Raw genomic sequence first — 19,171 nt, 5'->3', positions numbered from 1 at the left:
CCTTCCAAAAGAGTGGGTTGCAGAGTTTGCATTCAAAGAAACAACAACAAACATAATTCTATGATTTTATGATGCAAGGCTTTTATTTTGAAAGACTTTCTTCTGTCAGACTCATTTTAAGAAAAAGCAACTGAGAAAACATGTTTTCCTGATTCAGTATCTGCGGTCAGAGATGTTGCAAAATTATATGTCAGTGTCATTATTGTAATGTTATTTTCATATCTTGTCATGAAATAAAAAAGTCTCTCACCTTAGGAATACACACTTTCCTATCTTGTCACTGTTGTCAGCCGTTATACTGCAAATACAGCGTGTGCTGTATATCATCACTTCATTATAAATAATAATACATGAATAAATAAATCGTAGTGTCGTAGTTTTGTTGTCAATTAGTAAGTAAGTATTAGTCATGAAATTACCAAAAAGTACCAATAAATTACGTAACTGGTACATCGTGTGTTAACTGGGAAGGATTTGCATGTAGGAGAATGATGTTCATTCTATTCATCCATATGTTTCCATGTGGGTCATAATAATATTCATGTTAGTATTGTGTATTTAGGGGCCAAGCCCTGAAAGGGCACAATCAATATCTTATATTAAGACTCCGCCCATTACAGTAGTGACCATTTTGATAAGTAAAATTTTCAGTTTTTTTTGCAACTCAAAAGTTTTTTTTTCAATTCTTACAAAAATGTACGCAGATGATCTTCGGACTGAGCCGCACAGAAATGACTGAACAGAATCTTTGTTCAATAGTTATGGTGTCGCAAACTTAAAGGGGTCATATAATGCCATTTTTGTACAAGATAATATGATTCTTTAGGGCCTAAATTAAAAGTTTGTAATATACTTTAATTAAAAATTCTCATTAGTATTGTAAGAAAACACTCATTTTACCTGGTCAAAAACAGCTCTGTTTTCAGCACGCCATTTAAGTGCATGTGTCTTTAAATGATAATGAACTTTGCTCACCCCGCCCCTCTGTTCTGTGGGACGTTTTGACACAACAACACATGTGGAGTGTTGCCTTGACAACAGTTGAGGGTATATTTTGGAGAAAGAATGGCAGCGGGAGTCTCTGAGGACACTGTGCAACCGTATCAATTTGAACCGGAGTCGGACCCGGAACAAGATGACGGCCCCGAAGAAGTTCGACAACGTAATGTCACTTTGATCTATCTTTGTGTGTACTGGCAGGGTAGAGTAGTGAGATACGAACGCTATGTGTTTACTGATGTATACGTTAGTTCATTGACAGATTGATGTTCATTTTTTCGGTAAATGTAGGCTTGTCCGTGATGCGTAACGTTATCTATGCAGTGTTAGGTACAACTGTCAGGGCTGAAGCACTAACATGAGGTCACGGCAGGAATGTTTCTAACAGTAGTTGAAGGACACCTAAGAATTTTTGTGTTACCATTCATCTTCATGCAGTTATAACTGTTTTTTTTTACATTACTTCTTAATCAGTAACATCCATTTTAAATTTTAATCAGTCAATTTTAAATTTTAATCCATTTTAATCACCGTTATAAACCATCTACAAAAGTAAGCTTAGTGTAGTATTACCACATTAACTTTAACACCTGCGTACACAGTTTGTAATAACATTATAACCATAACGCGTTGTTCATTATAAACGTGGGATTATGAATTATATTGAGAACGTTGTACATAGAAAACATGCCGTAATGTACCCTGAGTGTAAACAGCCGCATTCAACGTGAGGCGTGCTAGCGATTTGCAAAGATTAATATAAATATTAAAGGGGGGGGGGGGGGGGGGGGGGGGGGTGAAATGCTATTTCATGCATACTGAGTTTTTTACACTGTTAAAGAGTTGGATTCCCATGCTAAACATGGACAAAGTTTCAAAAATTAAATTGTACGTTTGAAGGAGTATTTCGGTGAGTAAAACTGCTTCAAATGTCTCTGTGTGTTGTTAGCTCGGCGCGTTAGCACAGCTTTAGCTTCGCCCACACGGCCCGCCTCCAGCCGCTCGTTTTTTTCCGGAAAGACTCGGTACAGCCTATCTTTCTTTTATAAATATAATAAAACTAAAGACTTTTTGGAGATATGAAGGATGCAATACTACTCTATAGGTACTCAAGATTAACAGGAGATTGAGTGAAAATGAGCATTTCACCCCCCCCTTTAATATAAAGGTTAATAAAACGTTACACACACTTCTTCTGGAGGTGCAGCAGGAACACGAATAGTTGGTACCGATCCGTTTTTCAGGAGCAGCTTCTTAGCAAAACCAGCTTTATACTGACCTCGTTTGTAAAGCATTCTGGTGTGTGAAATGATTCGCGCAAACATCAAAGCATTGACGTTGATCGTGGGGAATATTCCCTTCGAAAACAAAACTCAGCCACTGCGTCTTCAGCGGTTTGGATTTAGGAACATCAAAATGACTGCTGTGTTCGTTATTACACCCAAGAACAGAACACCACAATCGCTTAGACGCCATTCTGCTCATAGACAGTGCTCCAGTGTATCAACAATGACCGCGCGGACTATGATGACTGACAGCTCTCTCACGAGCGAGGGCGGGTCTGTGTTGAAACACAGCTGTCAATCAACAATCGTGGGAGGGGTGTCCGACCGTGTGACGTCACACGGTCGAACGGCGTGATTTGAGATGGGGGGAAAAGTTTTTTTTATTTATTTTTTTTATCTTCATTTATATAGCGCTTTTAACAATGGAGATTGTTTCAAAGCAGCTTTACAGAGATAAACGTATAATTTAAGGTAAGATTGTTTTGGCTAGCGGTTCTTTAATAAAGCCATTTTCCAGCTAAAGTTAGTTTTGATTGATTCGCTTCCGTCGCAACGATCATTTGTTTTTAAATTAGGGTCCGCTAAGACGACACCATTCTCTCTACACAAACTTTAAACGCGATCCTGTGAGAAACGCTGATGGCGTTCACATGCGCATTAAGAATTGGTTCTATAGTTATGTGCGTTTGAATATATGTGCGCAGGTTTAGAATTCCCTACAAACCAAGCCTAAACAAAGTACTGGTGTTTCCTTATAATTTTGATACAGAATTTTATTTGATTTTATCAATTCGGGGTAGGTACGCGAATTGAGTTTCCCGACGACGCTTTATCTGTAGAGTGGTAAAGGGATCCTCCATAGGGAGAGACTAGTTGGCACTTCAGCACTGCGTTGTCATCGGGTTCAGGCGAAGGTCCTTCATCAGATCTGGATACGGCCTGGATCCGGCAGGCTGCGGGAAAACCTCGGGATAAACAAAGACACTAAAATTAGCGTAGATGCCATTCTTCTTATGATGTAACGAGTACATCAGGATTTATGGGAAGTGTTCCCGGTTCCAGCTGACCTAATCTATGCAGCCTAACATTGAATTATAGAAGTCTATAATGTATTATATGAATGCTATGTCAAAGAGATGTGTCTTTAGTCTAGCTTTGAACTGACAGAGTGTGTCTGCTTCCCAGACAATGGTAGGAAGATTGTTCCAAAGTTTTGGTGCTAAATAGGAAAAGGATCTTCCGCCAGCAGTCGATTTTGATATTCTAGGTATTATTAACTGGCCGGAATTTTGAGATTGCAATAGACGTGAAGGACTATAATGCGTTAAGAGCTCGCTCAAGTACTGCGGAGCTAAACCATTTAGTGCTTTGTAAGTAATCAGCAATATTTTAAAATGTATACGATGTTTAATAGGGAGCCAGTGCAGTTTTGACAGAACCGGGCTAATATGGTCATACTTCCTGGTTCTGGTAAGAACTCGAGCTGCTGCGTTTTGAACTAGCTGTAGTTTGTTTATTAAGCGTGCAGGGCAACCACCCAGTAGAGCATTACAATAATCTAGCCTTGAGGTCATGAACACATTAACTAATTGTTCCGCATTTGTCAATGAGAGCATATGGCATAATTTAGATATATTTTTAAGATGGAAAAATGCGGTTTTACAGATACTAGACACGTGACTTTCAAATGAAAGGTTGGTATCAAAGAGCACACCCAGGTTCCTAACCGACGACGAAGATTTAACAGAGCAGCCATCAAGTGTTAGACAGTATTCTAGGTTATTACGTGAGGAAGTTTTTTGTCCAATAATTAGAATCTCTGTTTTTTTCAGAATTTAGAAGTAGGAAATTACGAGTCATCCAATTATTTAAATCAGCTATGCATTCCGTTAATTTTGTGAATTGGTAAGTTTCGTTAGGTTTTGAAGAAATATAGAGCTGAGTATCATCGGCATAACAGTGAAAACTAATGCCATGTTTCCTAATGATATCTCCTAATGGTAGCATGTACAGAGTGAACAGCAGCGGTCCTAGTACTGAGCCTTGTGGTACACCATACTGAACTTGTGATCGATAAGACATCTCTTCAAAACATATAAGGAGATTATATAAAAAACAACTGGATGGATTTTTATCATTTTATGATGGTTGTGTACAGGCACTGCCAACACACATTTCAGTACAATCAACTTGTAAAAGTGCATGTACCATTATATGACCACTTTAACGAGGTCAGCCCCACGTTCTACTGAATAACTGCCAGTTATTACAATATCATCTCATTCTTACATACTAAAGCACGTTCGCACATGCACACTCTTCAAAAACGCCACTTTGACAAACTGAAAGACGTAAATGACATTTGTCTGTATCCTAAATAAAAGATATAGATTGTACTGAATGTCAACTTGCTTATTTGGCTCAAGATAAGGATTTATTAAGTCCACATGTCATGCAAACTAGAAACTATGCTTTCAACCACAGGTTGAAAGATGCCAAACCAACCACACAACTTTGCGATGCTGTTTGCGAATGTTCATTGGAACGATGGTTTCGGGAAACACAGACTGGTTGAACTACGTTGATAACGACGGAACTTGCGATCATAGTTCGGCTAACGGTGCTGTGGGGAAACGCACCCCAGGTAGGTCTCTGCAATAAAGAGTGAATATGCTGTATTAATGTCACAAATGAGACTTCTGAGATTAAACCTCTTTGAACTACATTTCCCTCTCACATACGTGGCACTGATTACCCTTGCAACTGACTTTCAGTGGATTATTTAACCTGCTCTCGGACTCTACCTCATTGTAAGTTTGCTGCCTGACCTTATGCCTGTTTAAGCATTACGAGTTGCTTTGTCTCTACTGTTGTGTTTGCTGGTGATTGACCCTGATTGTACGAACCAAGATTACAAAAAAGCTGCAAATGGATCCTCACTTTTCTGAAACCTCGTTACAATTAAGTTTTGAGTTTACATTAATTATGGACATGCCAATCACAAAAAAAAAAGTGAATGAACATCTGCAGAGAGCACAGTCAAAATGTAACTTTTTGTGACTGGCATTGAACTGATACACACTGTGAGTGTTGAGGGCAGTGTAACGTGCGTATAACAGATCGGTTTACAGCATATTGATGTGAAAACTGAATAATACAGAAATCTCATACAGAAAATACTAAATAGCTCACAATGAAATTGCCAATTTTCCATACGTTACCCAGGTAGCCAGCGGAATCGGGCCAATCACGGCTGAGTGTCGGCTCACTCGGCTGTGTACTGGCAGCGGCTCACCGGAAGTGACCAGCTCTGGCCCAGTAATGGTTGCCGGATCTGGCTAGGTTTTGGCTGTGTGTAGCTGGGCCGATTGTGGTTGAGAAATGGCGCATTAGGCACATTAAATTATAAAAATACCACAATTCATAGAACTTCAAAAGGAGTTTTAAATTCATGATTTAATATAATTTTTTTATATCAATAATATTTTTTTTTTATTTTACCTCTTGCCATTAAAACTGTAACAAATGAATTATAAACTAAAAAAATTGTACTGTAATAAAATATGTGCTTATATTATTTATAATTTAATGATATCAAGGATTAGCATGATGAACTTAAATGGGCTAGAGCAAATGGGAGACCAGGGCAAATACAAATACAATTATTATATTATTTTCACCATGTTGAAATAAAAAAATCCACAAGGACCATATTTGAGTTCCCATGATTTTTCAATGTGAGGAAATTCTGATTATAGCAAAAAATAATAATAACAACAATAAATAGCCTATATAAAAGAATCGGAATGACATACATTTTTTGTTTTTTGTTTATTTTGTAATTGTTCATGTTTTTGTTAAATAAATCTGATGGGTATACCTACGAACTGAAGTTACACCAAAACATTTGACTTTTAGTATATATATATATATTTTATTATTAAAAGTGCCATACTAATAATAATAATTATTATTACTAGTAATAATTAGCCTAGTAATAATAATAATAATATAATATAATTATTATTATATCCCATCCAAATGGACTTTGCTTAATCATAATAATAACAAAAAAAAAAGAGAAAAATAATTGTATTATTACTAATAATACAATTATTTTTCTCTTTTTTTTTTTGTTATTATTATGATTAAGCAAAGTCCATTTGGATGGGATATAATAATAATAATTATTAGTAGTATTACTATATCCCATCAAAATGGACTTTGCTTATAATAATAATAATATAAATAATAAAGAAAAAAAAAATATAAACGTTACTATTTCACACCAAGTGCAAAGACCGCGAAAGAACCAGATCGAGGGTATATAAGCAAGGGACACGCGCCCATCGCGCGCACAGCCGGACTCCCCTTTGGATGAGAGGTCATCGCCGGACTGAGAGTTTTACTGAGGTAAAGTATTTTTTGTATATATAAGTATAAAATGGACGGCCTGTATGTTAAACGTACACATCTAGATCTTCTGTTCTCATAAACAATGGCTTTTCTGCCTTTTTTGTGGCTTTTTTCCCATATGCACTTTCAGCGCTGATAATTACAGTTAATACCGTTATATCTGTCTGACGTCATTCACACTATATGGAGCAGATTTGCTAGGATTGAGAAAACCCGTTTCAGGTTCATGTTGGTAAAGTTAATGTCAGTTTTTTTTTTTTTTTTTTTTTAAAGTAAGTTTACAATTATTAATAATATTTGGCTGCGTGAAAGTGCGGGAGCCCCTCTTTCAGGAGCGCGTGAACTCCTCTCTCACGCACTCTGAGCGCGAGCGCTCTCTCTGTTTACATTGAGAGAGTGAGTGAGAGACAGAAATGACTAAGCATACAGTAGCCTACCCGTGTGAGATTATAATAAAACAAATCAGTTTTTGTGTGTGTTTTTAGTGGTGCCCGTGAAAGAGACTGATGGCTGTGAATAAAATATAATATTCAGAAGTAAACAGTGTAGCTGACAGTGTATGTCAGAATGTTTATTTTTAAACCACAACCTTCTCGGGGCTTCTTTGACCAATACATTTAATGATATCTTTAGCATTTCTAATCCAAATTTCTGTAATTTATAGATAGATAATTGCACTTTTTATATAATACAAAAAAAGAAAAAAATAATACAGTAAAGGTAGCCTACAACATTTATACAACCAGGGAAAAAATATTAATCATATTCAAGTAAAAAAATTTTCAATAATGAAAATACGTTGTATTGTGACTTAATATTCCTTATTAGAGACTTAATAGAGTTTCTTTTGTACATTTTTCAGATGTTTTGATATATTCATAAATAACAGCTTTTATGATTTTATGGTGAATGGCATGAAAATAATTATTTTCTCTCTTTTTTAGTGTCAACTTTCATCTGATCATTGTAAGTGATCAATCTAGCAGTCATTTGCATGTATGATTTGCAAATGCAGGCCTAATTGAGGCTACTTTTAAAATCACTGAATATCAGTAGGCCTAACCACAAGTCAACAGAACATGCTTAACATGTGCAATCGGCGCCAAAGCTACCGCCGACGACACCTGACGGCTGAAATCGGCACGGTGTGTCTGGGCTTTAAGCGCACATTTGAAGGAGATGCACATCATATCGAACAAAATCAGCAGTGGTGGAAAGAGTACTGAAAAAACATACTCAAGTAAAAGTACCATTACATTCCAAAAAATGTAGTGTGAGTAGAGTAAAAAGTACTTGTCCAAAAAACTACTTGAGTAAGAGTAAAAAAAGTAGCTTATTTAAAAGTACTCATGAGTAGTGAGTAGTGAGTACTGAGCTGCGGATTCTACCCCCTTATAATAAACACTGTGCACTACAATTTATAAATTAAAAAAAATTGCACTTACTGTAATTCACATTATATTTTGTTCTTTGTCGAAAAGATTGAAGAATATCTATCATCCATCTTTTTAAAATGCATCAAATCAGTACACTCATCACCATTTAAATCATATTAGCTATTTGAAAAGAAAAAAAGCATTTAAAATTAGGCGAAAGGCCACTGAGCCTGAGCATGCTATTGCTGCACATAAAATATCAATATTCATAACTGTGCAAAGAATTCAAAAACCTTTAGAAACTCATATGATAGTTCAGCATCACACACCATGAGATGGGTTAAATAGAGAGATTAAAAAATACCCAATTTCTCTCCAAAACAGTACCAATTTTAGTGTTTTGATAAATGAGAATCGCTAATATTATCAGATTATCTCACCTAATGCACAGAAAAAGGCTAAGATAGTGAGCTAACACTAATTACACTGTAATTCCATGCTATTAAATATGTTACAATCTAAACGTAAATGCACATTGATCTAGATGGGTGGCATCATCCTTTACATTTTACACGGCTACATTTACTCACATTGTAATGCTGATAATATAATTTGTAAGGAAAATTGTGCATTAAATAGGGAAGTTATATCTGGGAAACTTTTACAAAAGAAACAAACACACACACACACACACACACACAAATGCATGTCTCTGTATTCTCTGCGAAGCTGTTTTATCAGCAGCATCCACACACAAAAAAAAACAAAAGTTGAACATGAAAAATGTTTTTGCGCAAGTGCACTTGCCAAATGAAGACGGATTGTATGAAATGGATCAATTTAAAAAAACAAAAACGTTGTTTATTAACGAGCTGTAGTCACGCACTGACAGAAATGCAGTTCAAGTTAACGCCATGGTTCATAAAGTGCACTGATACTGAATCTGACGGCATGGCGAGCGCGAGACGCGGCAGTGCACAGATCGTGACGCGCGTCTCTATATAATGTGATTGTTAAAGGGATAGTTCACTTTGAAATTAAATTTTGGTATGTTTTAGCTTACCTCAAGGGCATCCAAGATGTAGGTGTCTTTTTTTCCGCAGTAGTTTCAATTTTGATATTTTTAGGTCAAACCGTTCTTGTCTGACAGTCATATCATGCAGGTCTATGGTCACTGTCTCAAAGAGCATGCACAGAGTCCAAATTAAAACAATTCCCCATCGTCCAAATTAAACAATTCCCCATCGTAAGTACACATTGATGGCCTAAGACACGAAACGAGCGGTTTGTGTGAGAAAACGAACAGTATTTATATCGTTTTTACCTCCTATAACACAGCCACGTCCAAGTGATCTGAAGGCGCGAGCGCATCCTGGTGTCTATCGTGTGCGCAGACTGGTGCATAGATATATATACACTAGATGTCGCCTTGCCTACGGCAGTTCATTGGAACGAATGTCTTTAATGCGACATCTAGTGCAGGGCTCGACATTAAGGCTTGTCCGCTTGTCCGGGACAAGTGGATTTTTTTGTAGGACAAGTGGAAGTGAAAATTAGTTGTCCCACTGGACAAGTTAAATTTCAAACAAAATAAAATGCCATGGTACTTCACGTTATGTGAAGTACTCATTACTCTACTCATTAACTTACGTCTATAATTTTACAGATTTAATTTTACCGATTTGAGACGTCGCATAACTGCCAGATTCAAACTGTGCTTTCGCGCGTTGCCTGGCGCTGAGCCAGAGTCGGACGCGTTCAGCGCTGTCATATATCACAACTAAGCAGTGTTTTCAACCTCATAATGATTATTTTAGGTTTCAGATATTTAAATACACATAAGCACGAGTAAAACAATACATTTGGAGTTTGTAAAATACACACTGATGTCTGTGGAAGCAGCAATAACAATCTATTCAAATATAACGTTAATTTGCCGACATGTTATTCATATCAGACAAACATAGTGGAAGTAGCTATAAAGTTTACTCTATTCTTCTCAGTTCACCGGCCACTTTCTTGCATTTATTTCGGGAGAAACTGATGAATTCACGTGCTGTAAATCCGACTGACAGGACAACATTGTGGCGCCCATCTCATGTTATAGATCAAGATTATTTATAAAGGTTTTTAAACAACCAAACACACTCACTCACACGTATTTGAGAATCGGAATATCAGACAGGCTGATTGATGACATGATAAGCAATTTTGTGAATATTTTGAATAAAAAAGGAAAAGCGAAATAAAAGCGACACATCTGTCATATTATTGTGGCTGCGGTGTATCGCGTGACGCGTCGCCATGGAAACATTAAAGGGAACGTTCGCCTTGAAAAAACTCACTCTGGGTGGGGGTGTCAGTTAGAATATTTTAAACTTATGCGTGAAAGGGTTAAAGAAAAGATCGAAAATAAATATTTGTGTGTGCTGTAAAGTGGTTAGAAAAAAATTAAATCGGAATCGGCATGTCAAACTCAATGAAAAACCGGAATCGGCCTAGAAAATTGTAATCGGTGCATCTCTATGTCTACAAAATTATTTTGTATTACTTGGGACACGTTCCTTTGTATTACTTGGGACACGTTCCTTTCTACTGTTTCAACTGAATTTTATTAATATTGATAGTGTTTGGATGCTTTCAATGGTTTGTTCGAATTCTGCATTAGCAAAACACAAAAAAATAAATAAATTATAAAATTATAAATCTTTACCCGGACAAGTGACTTTTGTGCATGGACAAGTAAAACATAAATTTACTTGTCCGAAGGACAAGTGCCTCAAAAAGTTAATGTCAAGCCCAGTAGTGTATATATATCTATGCACCAGTCTGCGTACACGTCACACACCAGGAAGCGCCCGCGCCCTCAGATCACTTGGACGTGGCTGTGTTATAAGAGGTAAAAACGATATAAATACTGTTCGTTTTCTCACACAAACCGCTCGTTTCGTGTCTTAGGCCATCAATGTGTACTTACGATGGGGAATTGTTTAATTTGGACGATGGGGAATTGTTTCATTTGGACTCTGTGCATGTTCTTTGAGACAGTGACCACAGACCTGCATTATATGACTGACAGACAAGAACGGTTTGACCTAGAAATATCAAAATTGAAACTACTGCGGAAAAAAAGACACCTACATCTTGGATGCCCTTGAGGTAAGCTAAAACATACCAAAATTTAATTTCAAAGTGAACTATGCCTTTAAGTCAAGGCGGGCGTACACGGTGCGAGTTTGGACCAGGTTCGGACACTCGGGAGGTTGTGAGATATTGCACACGTTGCGAGTCAGTTTAACTGATAATCGCGTCAAAGCAGCTGGTACACGGCACGACTGTCCTGCACGAATTTTATCACGAGCCGGCAGCAATCATGTGAGCTTTCGCGCTAAACACAGAGACCGTCAATGTTGCATGCAGGCAAAGCTTCAGATAGAAAAAATGACAGAAATGTGTGCAAATGATTTGTTGTAAAGCAGAGAACAGTAGCCATTCCTTTCAACATGAGAGAGAGAGAGAGAGAGAGATGTGTGTGTGTGAGAGAGAGAGAGAGAGTGTATGCGCACGGTGTATGGTTGCTGCCACTGAGGTATAGCCCCATCGACGTGGTTGTGTATGATTTAGCAATAGGGGACAGCTGGTGAAAATCGGGCCGACTCCCCGAATTTTTTAAACATGTTTAAAAATGATCGGGAGGTCGGGAGGTGCTCATAACGTGCTCGGCTCGGCTCGTAATTCCTCTCACACGCTGTGAGCCGCGACCATGTGAGCATCACAGATTCCACTCAATTTCTCCCGAGTGAAAAAAATCATCTGCGAGCTCATAAAAACAGCAAAAATCGCACCGTGTACGCCCGCCTTAAATGGGAACGGGAATTGACCGCATTATGAACTCGTCACGCAATTATAATTATTATTAAAAAATGTAATCATATTAAATCGTATATTCCACCCCATACCCGCTACAATTGAGAATCACTTTAAACATGCAGACCCTGTTAAGACAATTTGATGTATTCCACTTAATACACAATAAAACAATATACAATAAGATTTGTTAACAACGTAGGCTACCTCCTGGTGTTCTTCTAAAATGAGGGCGAGCCACAAATCCCTGAGTAACGTTACAGTTTACAAACCCGTGGGAACGGATTGCGAAAGGGCCATGGTTTATGAATTTGTGGGTACAGATTGCAAAAACTGAAGGCACGGTTTACAAGTCTGAGAGCAATAGAGCTGCATACAGTTATTTTTTCTTTGCGTGTCGCGCCTCCCCTGTGGCTCTTTGGCGCCCCCCAGGGGAGGCGCGCCTCACCTATTGAAAACCGCTGATGTAGATCATGCAGTTAGTCATTAATCATGGCTTAATAAAGACAAATAATTGTTAAAGTATAGGATCATCTCATCTGATTATTGGATTTAAAAATGTATTTTGTGGTGAGTGAACTTTTATTATGTAATTAAACCGTATATTAGCCTATGTGCCTAGTGTAATGTAAAAGTTATTTTTACAAAGATGTTTGTTATGGTTTTTGTCTTATGAAAGACTTTGAACTTGGTCAACAGTTAAACCCAAGTTGAAAATAAAAACCTAATTTTTATATGTTTGCTAGTAGTAGATTAGTAGCTGGAGCTTATCTGGGTAGGTTAAGTTAGAGGTTATAACATTTTAAGTGAAGACAAATTTAGTGTTATTTGTTTATGCTTAAAAAAATTACTTTTATAAAAAAAACATTTTCAATACTAATAATATTAAAAATAATAAGAAAATAAGAAATGCTTCTTTTTAGCAGCATATTAGTATTATTACTGAAGGATCATGTGACACTGAAGACTGGAGTAATGATGCTGAATATCAGCTTTGCAATTATTAGCTTTATATATATATATATATATATATATATATATATATATATATATATATATATATATATATATATATAATGCTTGTGTAAGAAAAGAAGAAAAGAAAAGCTGGCTCTTGACACATATGAGTTATTTATTTATTTTTTGCATCTCAGAAATTACTAGCTGTCACAGAATAATCATGCAACCTCTGTATTATGTACTATTGTAAATCATTGTAAAGGTTTTGTTTTTAGTTTTTTGGGTTTTTCAAATCATTTTTAAATCCTTTTCTGTTCAAAGACAATGTATCACATTGTCGACTTCCTCCAACCTCATGGGTAAAGGACGGTCGAAGCCTCTGGCCTCCATTTAAAGTAAGGGAGAAATGCAACAGGGTAGTGATGAGAGGTGGCCCTCCTGACGAATCCTGGCCAAGTCACACCATAAGGATAAGGGCAACAAAAAGTATTAAATTGATTAAAATGATTTAAGTATTAATCACAACTGGCATTAACTCAACCATCATGCGTCTCTGTTGTGTCCGCGCACTGAACGTCTGCTGAGTTCCGCCTTTTGCGTTCCGTCAATATTACGTTATTAGTAAAAAAAACTCGATTTTTGACATTTGTGAATCGATCCAGAATCGTCCACGTCCGCATCGCGATGCATCTAACAATCGATCCCGGCAATTTTACCGGCACAGCCCTAGTTTATATATATTGTAAGATACAATAAGAGCTGTGAAAAGTAAGCACATAATCTAGGTATATATATGGCATAAATTCACTTATCATAATATCATAATCTTCTACAGCAATTGTCATTCACATTTTAACTATTTAACTAGTTCCCTATAATTAAAAATGAATTATTAGTATTAGTAATTTATTAGTAATTAAAATTACCCCATTTCCTCACCCTCAAGCCATCCTAGGTGTATATGACTTTCTTCTTTCAGACGAATACTATCTGAGTTATAATAAAAAATGTCCTGGCTCTTCCAAGCTTTATAATGGAAGTGAATGGCCGTTTCTGTTGTGAAGTCCATTAAAGTGCATCTATCCATGATAAAAGTGCTCCACACGGCCCTGGGGAGTGAATAAAGGCCTTCTGAAGCGAAGCGATGTGTTCGTGTAAGAAAAATATCCGGCAGACGGCATACGCAAGTCGACTTACGCCAAAAGAGTAACACTTGACGATGAGTGACGATGCGCGGTTACAAACAAACAGGGCTGGACAACAAACTCAAGCTCCTCCAACATTTCTCTTCAGAAATTGTCGTTTTAGACTTTGATTCGTGACTGGTGTTTTGTTTTGCTCTATCCTCTGCACTTCTGCGTTCATCATTACGTTGTACGTCAGGTCAAGTGTTACTCTTTTGCCGTAAATCGATGCATATGCCGTCTGCTGGAAGCTAGTTGTTTTAGTTGATAGTTGACGAACGATGACTTGAGAGTGAGTAAATCATGAGGTAATTTTCAGTTTTTGGTGAACTATCCCTTTAACAAGAGGATGACAAAACTAACCTTTGGTACATCAAAAATATGATATTTGATAAACAGATCTCACTTGTTTGCTGTTATTAAATCAGGGTTAACTTGAAAATTCACATTTATTCTCCAGAACTCATTCTAACAACTTAATGTTTTAATATATTTCAGACCCAGTGGAAGTGAAAGAGCAAAGACAAGAACTGAAGTGAAATTTTTAGTTTCAAACTCCAGGAGTAGCAGCTGAAATCTGTTAAAGAGGAGATTGAAGACATGAGTTATCCAGAACCATCCAGAATAAAACATGAAGATACTGAGGAACAAACAGGTTGGTGTCCATTATTGATTCTTCATTGTTGACTGTGTAATGAATTAGCTCTATGAAATATTAATAATCAGTAATATCTGGTTATAATTGATTATGAATATTTGGATCGATTAATATAATTAACTTAATGTAGTAAAATTAATATTACAATCAACCCACCTGTTTGTCTTGTGAACACTCAGCGTAAATTGTTTATTAATGAAGGGAATTGTTTATTAATGAAGGGAAATGTCTTTTCTTACTGTACAGTACTAAGAGCCTGTAGTCCAAATCTAAATCGTAAAGTAAACTTTGTTGCAAGCAGAGAATCCGAACCAAATACATATTGTGCACAAGTTTTATTAACTAAATCACAAACATACAACAATGTTACATTCCTAAGAGTGGGCTTTGAAGCTTATTTGTTAAATGTAACAAATTATGTGTCTGATTGTCTCAGTCGTTACAACTGCTTTGGTAGATGTGAATTAATAAGCAGTATATGGATGATAAATGATGAAATGCCTATAAATCATAACGACACTCGGTTACTAACGTAACCTCGGTTCTCTTACGAGAGTACTCTCGTGTTGCGTAAGTTTAGCTTACGCTACGGGAAAACTCCTTTTCTCGAGAATACTGAAGCAAAAAACTATCCTTTAATTTTTAGAATGTAAAACGCATTTGCTGCAGCAGGCAGACATAGGCGAGACAGCTCGCGCGCCTATTGGCTGCTCTGCGGCAACTGCTGCAACCTATCAGTGCATCTTGGCATGACTCCAGCGCCAGTGGGAAGCCTTCCCGCGCTGTCGTCATAGCCCGCCAAAACAGGGTGTGGCTTCGCCTATAAAACCCCCCTGCACAGGTTGCACAAGTGATTTCAGTCGACTAGAAGCGAAACCAAAGTGCAGCACAAGCACGGCAGGCTACGCAACACTCGTTCCCTCTCTAGAGAGAACCGAGGTTACGTTAGTAACCGAGTGTCGTTCTCTTACGAGAGTACTCTCGTGTTGCGTAAGTTTAGCTTACGCTACGGGAACCCTATGTAAAACGCCGTGCGTGCTGAATTTCAACACTTATGTCCCAAAGGCAGTGCCCGGGGCTCATATAAAGTGAAGCAATCACAACGGCATAACAGGGCGGGACGACTCGGTGTTATGAGATAGGTGCATTAGCGTATATCTATACAGTTAAGGCAGTATGACCACCTTAAACTGCGTGGGCCACAGGACTTGCAGTATATTAACAGTCTAGTCAAGCCGAGTTGGGTAGACAACGTTAATATAGCATTATCAGACTGAGAGCAGTCTGGCCTGTAATGCGGGTACTTCCAGGTTACAAAACCTTACAAATGTAGACAGCGAGGCCCAGCCTGCTGCCATACAAATGTCATGGATAGAAACCCCACTTGACCATGCCCACGACGAGGCCATGCCTCTAGTCGAGTGGGCCCTCACCCCCAAAGGGCAGTCTAAACCCATGGATGCATAAGCTGACGCGATAGCGTCCACTATCCATCTGGACAGGGTCTGTTTCGAGATGGCTATCCCTTTAACCCTCTGAGGTCTGAGCTGTTTTCTGGGCCCTGGAGGTGTTCTGACATGCTCTGACATTTGTGGTTATTTCTGTTACTTGTGACATTTTCATGGCTAAAGTCTAATTACACTGTATTCAGCACAAACTCTGCTACAATAATATATCAGCAGCATGTGTGTAAAAGTTTGTAGTTTTGAGATAATGACATTTATGCGTGGTTTGTGAAAATACAAAAAAAAATTCTCACTGAAATAAGGCCATGAAACCCATACTGATTATTTCTTCACAAGACTTTTGAAAATTGTATCACGTAGCCTAGAATATTTGCTCTAAAACTATGTGAAAATCACCCTGACTGCTCATTCAGATAAGACAATATATTGATTTAAAATTTTTACGACGTGTTTTGTGCCACAAAGCTTTATGCGGGAGCTCATTAATATGTAAGCTTTTCACACCTGAGAAAGACAAAGACCCTCCTCTAACTGCCCTATTAGGAGCTATCAGGCCGATATCATTCTGAGCAACCTTTCACAAAGAATGAGGAGATTTAAAAAAGAATGGCTTTTAGATTGTTTGATTTATTTACAACACAACATAATCCAAAGATACACAACAAATGACAAAAAAGCACTCATTGAAACCAATGATCCAAAGACAGAGACCTTTGTGCCATTCCTAAAAACATTGTACATACCTTTCATTACCAAGGTGTTTGATTTTCACTTTACCATGTTCATGTACAGAGACTCGTGTGAATGTTGAAGTCAGCAGGACTCAGTGGCATCTGGGTCCTGAAAAAAAAAGAAAGTGAACATACTGATATCAAGAGAAAGGCCTGCACGATTTTGGGAATACATTTGAGATTTTTCTGGTTAAAATTGCTTTTTAAAATTCACAAAATACACACACACACACACACAAATGTTTCCAACAATAATTTAATGAACACCAGGTTTGTTGTGCCTTGTAGGCATAGGCTATGCGCAGTGCTGCATAAAATAATAACAATAACCATAGCAGCCTATAAATCTTCCAAAATATTTCAGTAACAACTAAGCTAGAGAAAAATATATTGATTATCATGTTACTTCAAATGTTTCCATTCGTTATGATGATATGAAATGAGATAATAGTAAAAACATGAAGCCGTTTGGTGCGTTTTGCTTTTCGAATGTATCAAATATGATACATTCAAACGCGATTGCGCTCAAATATAAAACATTATGGTTACCATATATATATATACGTTTGAGCAGATATCCACAAACACAGTAACAGTAAACACGGGTATAAATATTATAATATTCATCATATATCTAGCAACAGTTCAACTGCAATGTGAAATTTATGCAACAATAACAAACTAATATGTAAGAATTTCTTACCTTCAGGGCTCTACAGTGCGAGTAATTCACTCGCATTTGCGCCTAAAAATAGTTATGTGCGAACTTGAAAAATAATTTACGAGCACAGTGCGCGAGTGAACAACAGCGCGATGAAGCGAATACCATTGATTTCACATGGAAAGCAAGCAAAAGGACGGGGTCGCAATGTTTCACATGGAAAACAAGGATGGGGTCGCAACTGCGTGATGTGAACTTAACGCGCTTAACTTTATTCAAATGAGAGCGACGATTCACAACCAATGAGCCAATCACTGAAATAGTGTGGGAATGTGCGGGAACTGCTGGATTTTAAGTGAGAGAGTCAATTGACTCCTCCCAACAGTGCTAAAAATAAAGGTGTGAGAGCGTGTTATTGACTATGTCATGTTATAGCCAGATATGATGACGCTACTGCAACACGCATCACAACAGATGAGCGATCTATTCATCAAGCCAACGTGCAAACTGCCGCAAATGAAAGTGAAAGTAAGTCGTAGACTCTCAACACACAATCATATTCATTAATAGTAAAGAAACGAAATGATATTAGGCTACCAGTGCTGCTGTCGCCCTCTCCTATCGCTGATTTTGAAATGAGCTTATGATCAATAAAATGCAGCTCATATCTGGTGCTTTAGGTGATGTGAACTCTGCATAGGCCTACAATAAATCTGCATATAGCGCGGGAATAGAAGATCCGATTTATATCAGTTTTGCGAAAACACACTTATGTGACTAGGTGTAAATGGAATCGTTTTGATCAATAAAAACGCATGAAGTGACCAGATGTAAACAGACCCCTACACCATAAAAAAGTCAAGTAAACAATTAAAAAGGCGGATTTCGCCTCAGACGCGCGTCAATTTCACTTCAAACTTTTGCTTTTTACGCGTGTCAGTTTCGCTCTGGATGCGCGAATGGATTCAAAATGTTCAAACGCACAACTAGACGCGGTAGACGCGATATTCGCGTTTGGTGTGAACGCACAGTTAGTGAGCTAGATACGCAACACAGTATGAAGCCTAGTCATTATCTCAAAAACAAAAACAAGGAACTCACGCACACTATCAATACTTGCGTATATGAAAAAAATTATTAGCAACAATTCTCACCAAAAGACCAAGTGCAGAAACTGAAGTTACGACCTGAAGTTACGAATTTTTTTTTTGAAATGTTCAAAAAAAACATTTTTGAGGACAACTTAATGTAGCCCCCTACAAGTACTGCAAAGGAAAAAAGCAAGCGGGCATTTGTTTTGTTTTTAGCACTTTATACTTTATTGAGGTGTTCATTCTTTTTAAATATTTTGAAGTAGGCTAACAATGATAATTGCATAATTATTAAACAGGTAGTTCACCCAAAACAGAAAATTCTGTCATTTATTACTCTCCATCATGTCGTTCCAAACCCGTAAGACTTTCACTCATCTTCAGAACACAAATGAAGAACTTTTTGATGAAATTGAGAGATTTCTTTCCCTCCATTGACAGCCTACACAACTACCACTTTGATGCTTCGAAAAAAG

General features: G+C 37.4%; 2 protein-coding genes across 4 annotated transcripts in view; one reads left to right on the top strand and one right to left on the bottom strand.

Annotated features, from left to right (window-relative positions):
- Positions 1 to 19,171, bottom strand: part of LOC307167486 (uncharacterized protein) — a 565,869-nt gene that overhangs the window by 283,638 nt on the left and 263,060 nt on the right. The window lies entirely within an intron of this gene.
- Positions 1 to 19,171, top strand: part of LOC307167501 (uncharacterized protein) — a 155,653-nt gene that overhangs the window by 15,499 nt on the left and 120,983 nt on the right. The window contains exon 2 of one of the 2 annotated variants that reach the window (XM_079886661.1): positions 14,587 to 14,743. The exons of the other annotated variant lie outside the window; for it this stretch is intronic. Within the exon in view, the coding sequence (XP_079742787.1) occupies positions 14,689 to 14,743 (55 nt within the window). The 5' untranslated portion in view covers positions 14,587 to 14,688. The remainder of the gene's footprint in view (positions 1 to 14,586; positions 14,744 to 19,171) is intronic. 2 annotated transcript variants of the gene reach the window in all.

The sequence above is a fragment of the Squalius cephalus genome (assembly GCF_949319135.1).
Source record: "Squalius cephalus genome assembly, chromosome: 11".
NCBI lineage: Eukaryota > Metazoa > Chordata > Actinopteri > Cypriniformes > Leuciscidae > Squalius > Squalius cephalus.
The sequence above is the reverse complement of the archived record's forward strand: the minus strand, read 5'-3'. Positions and strand labels throughout refer to the sequence as shown.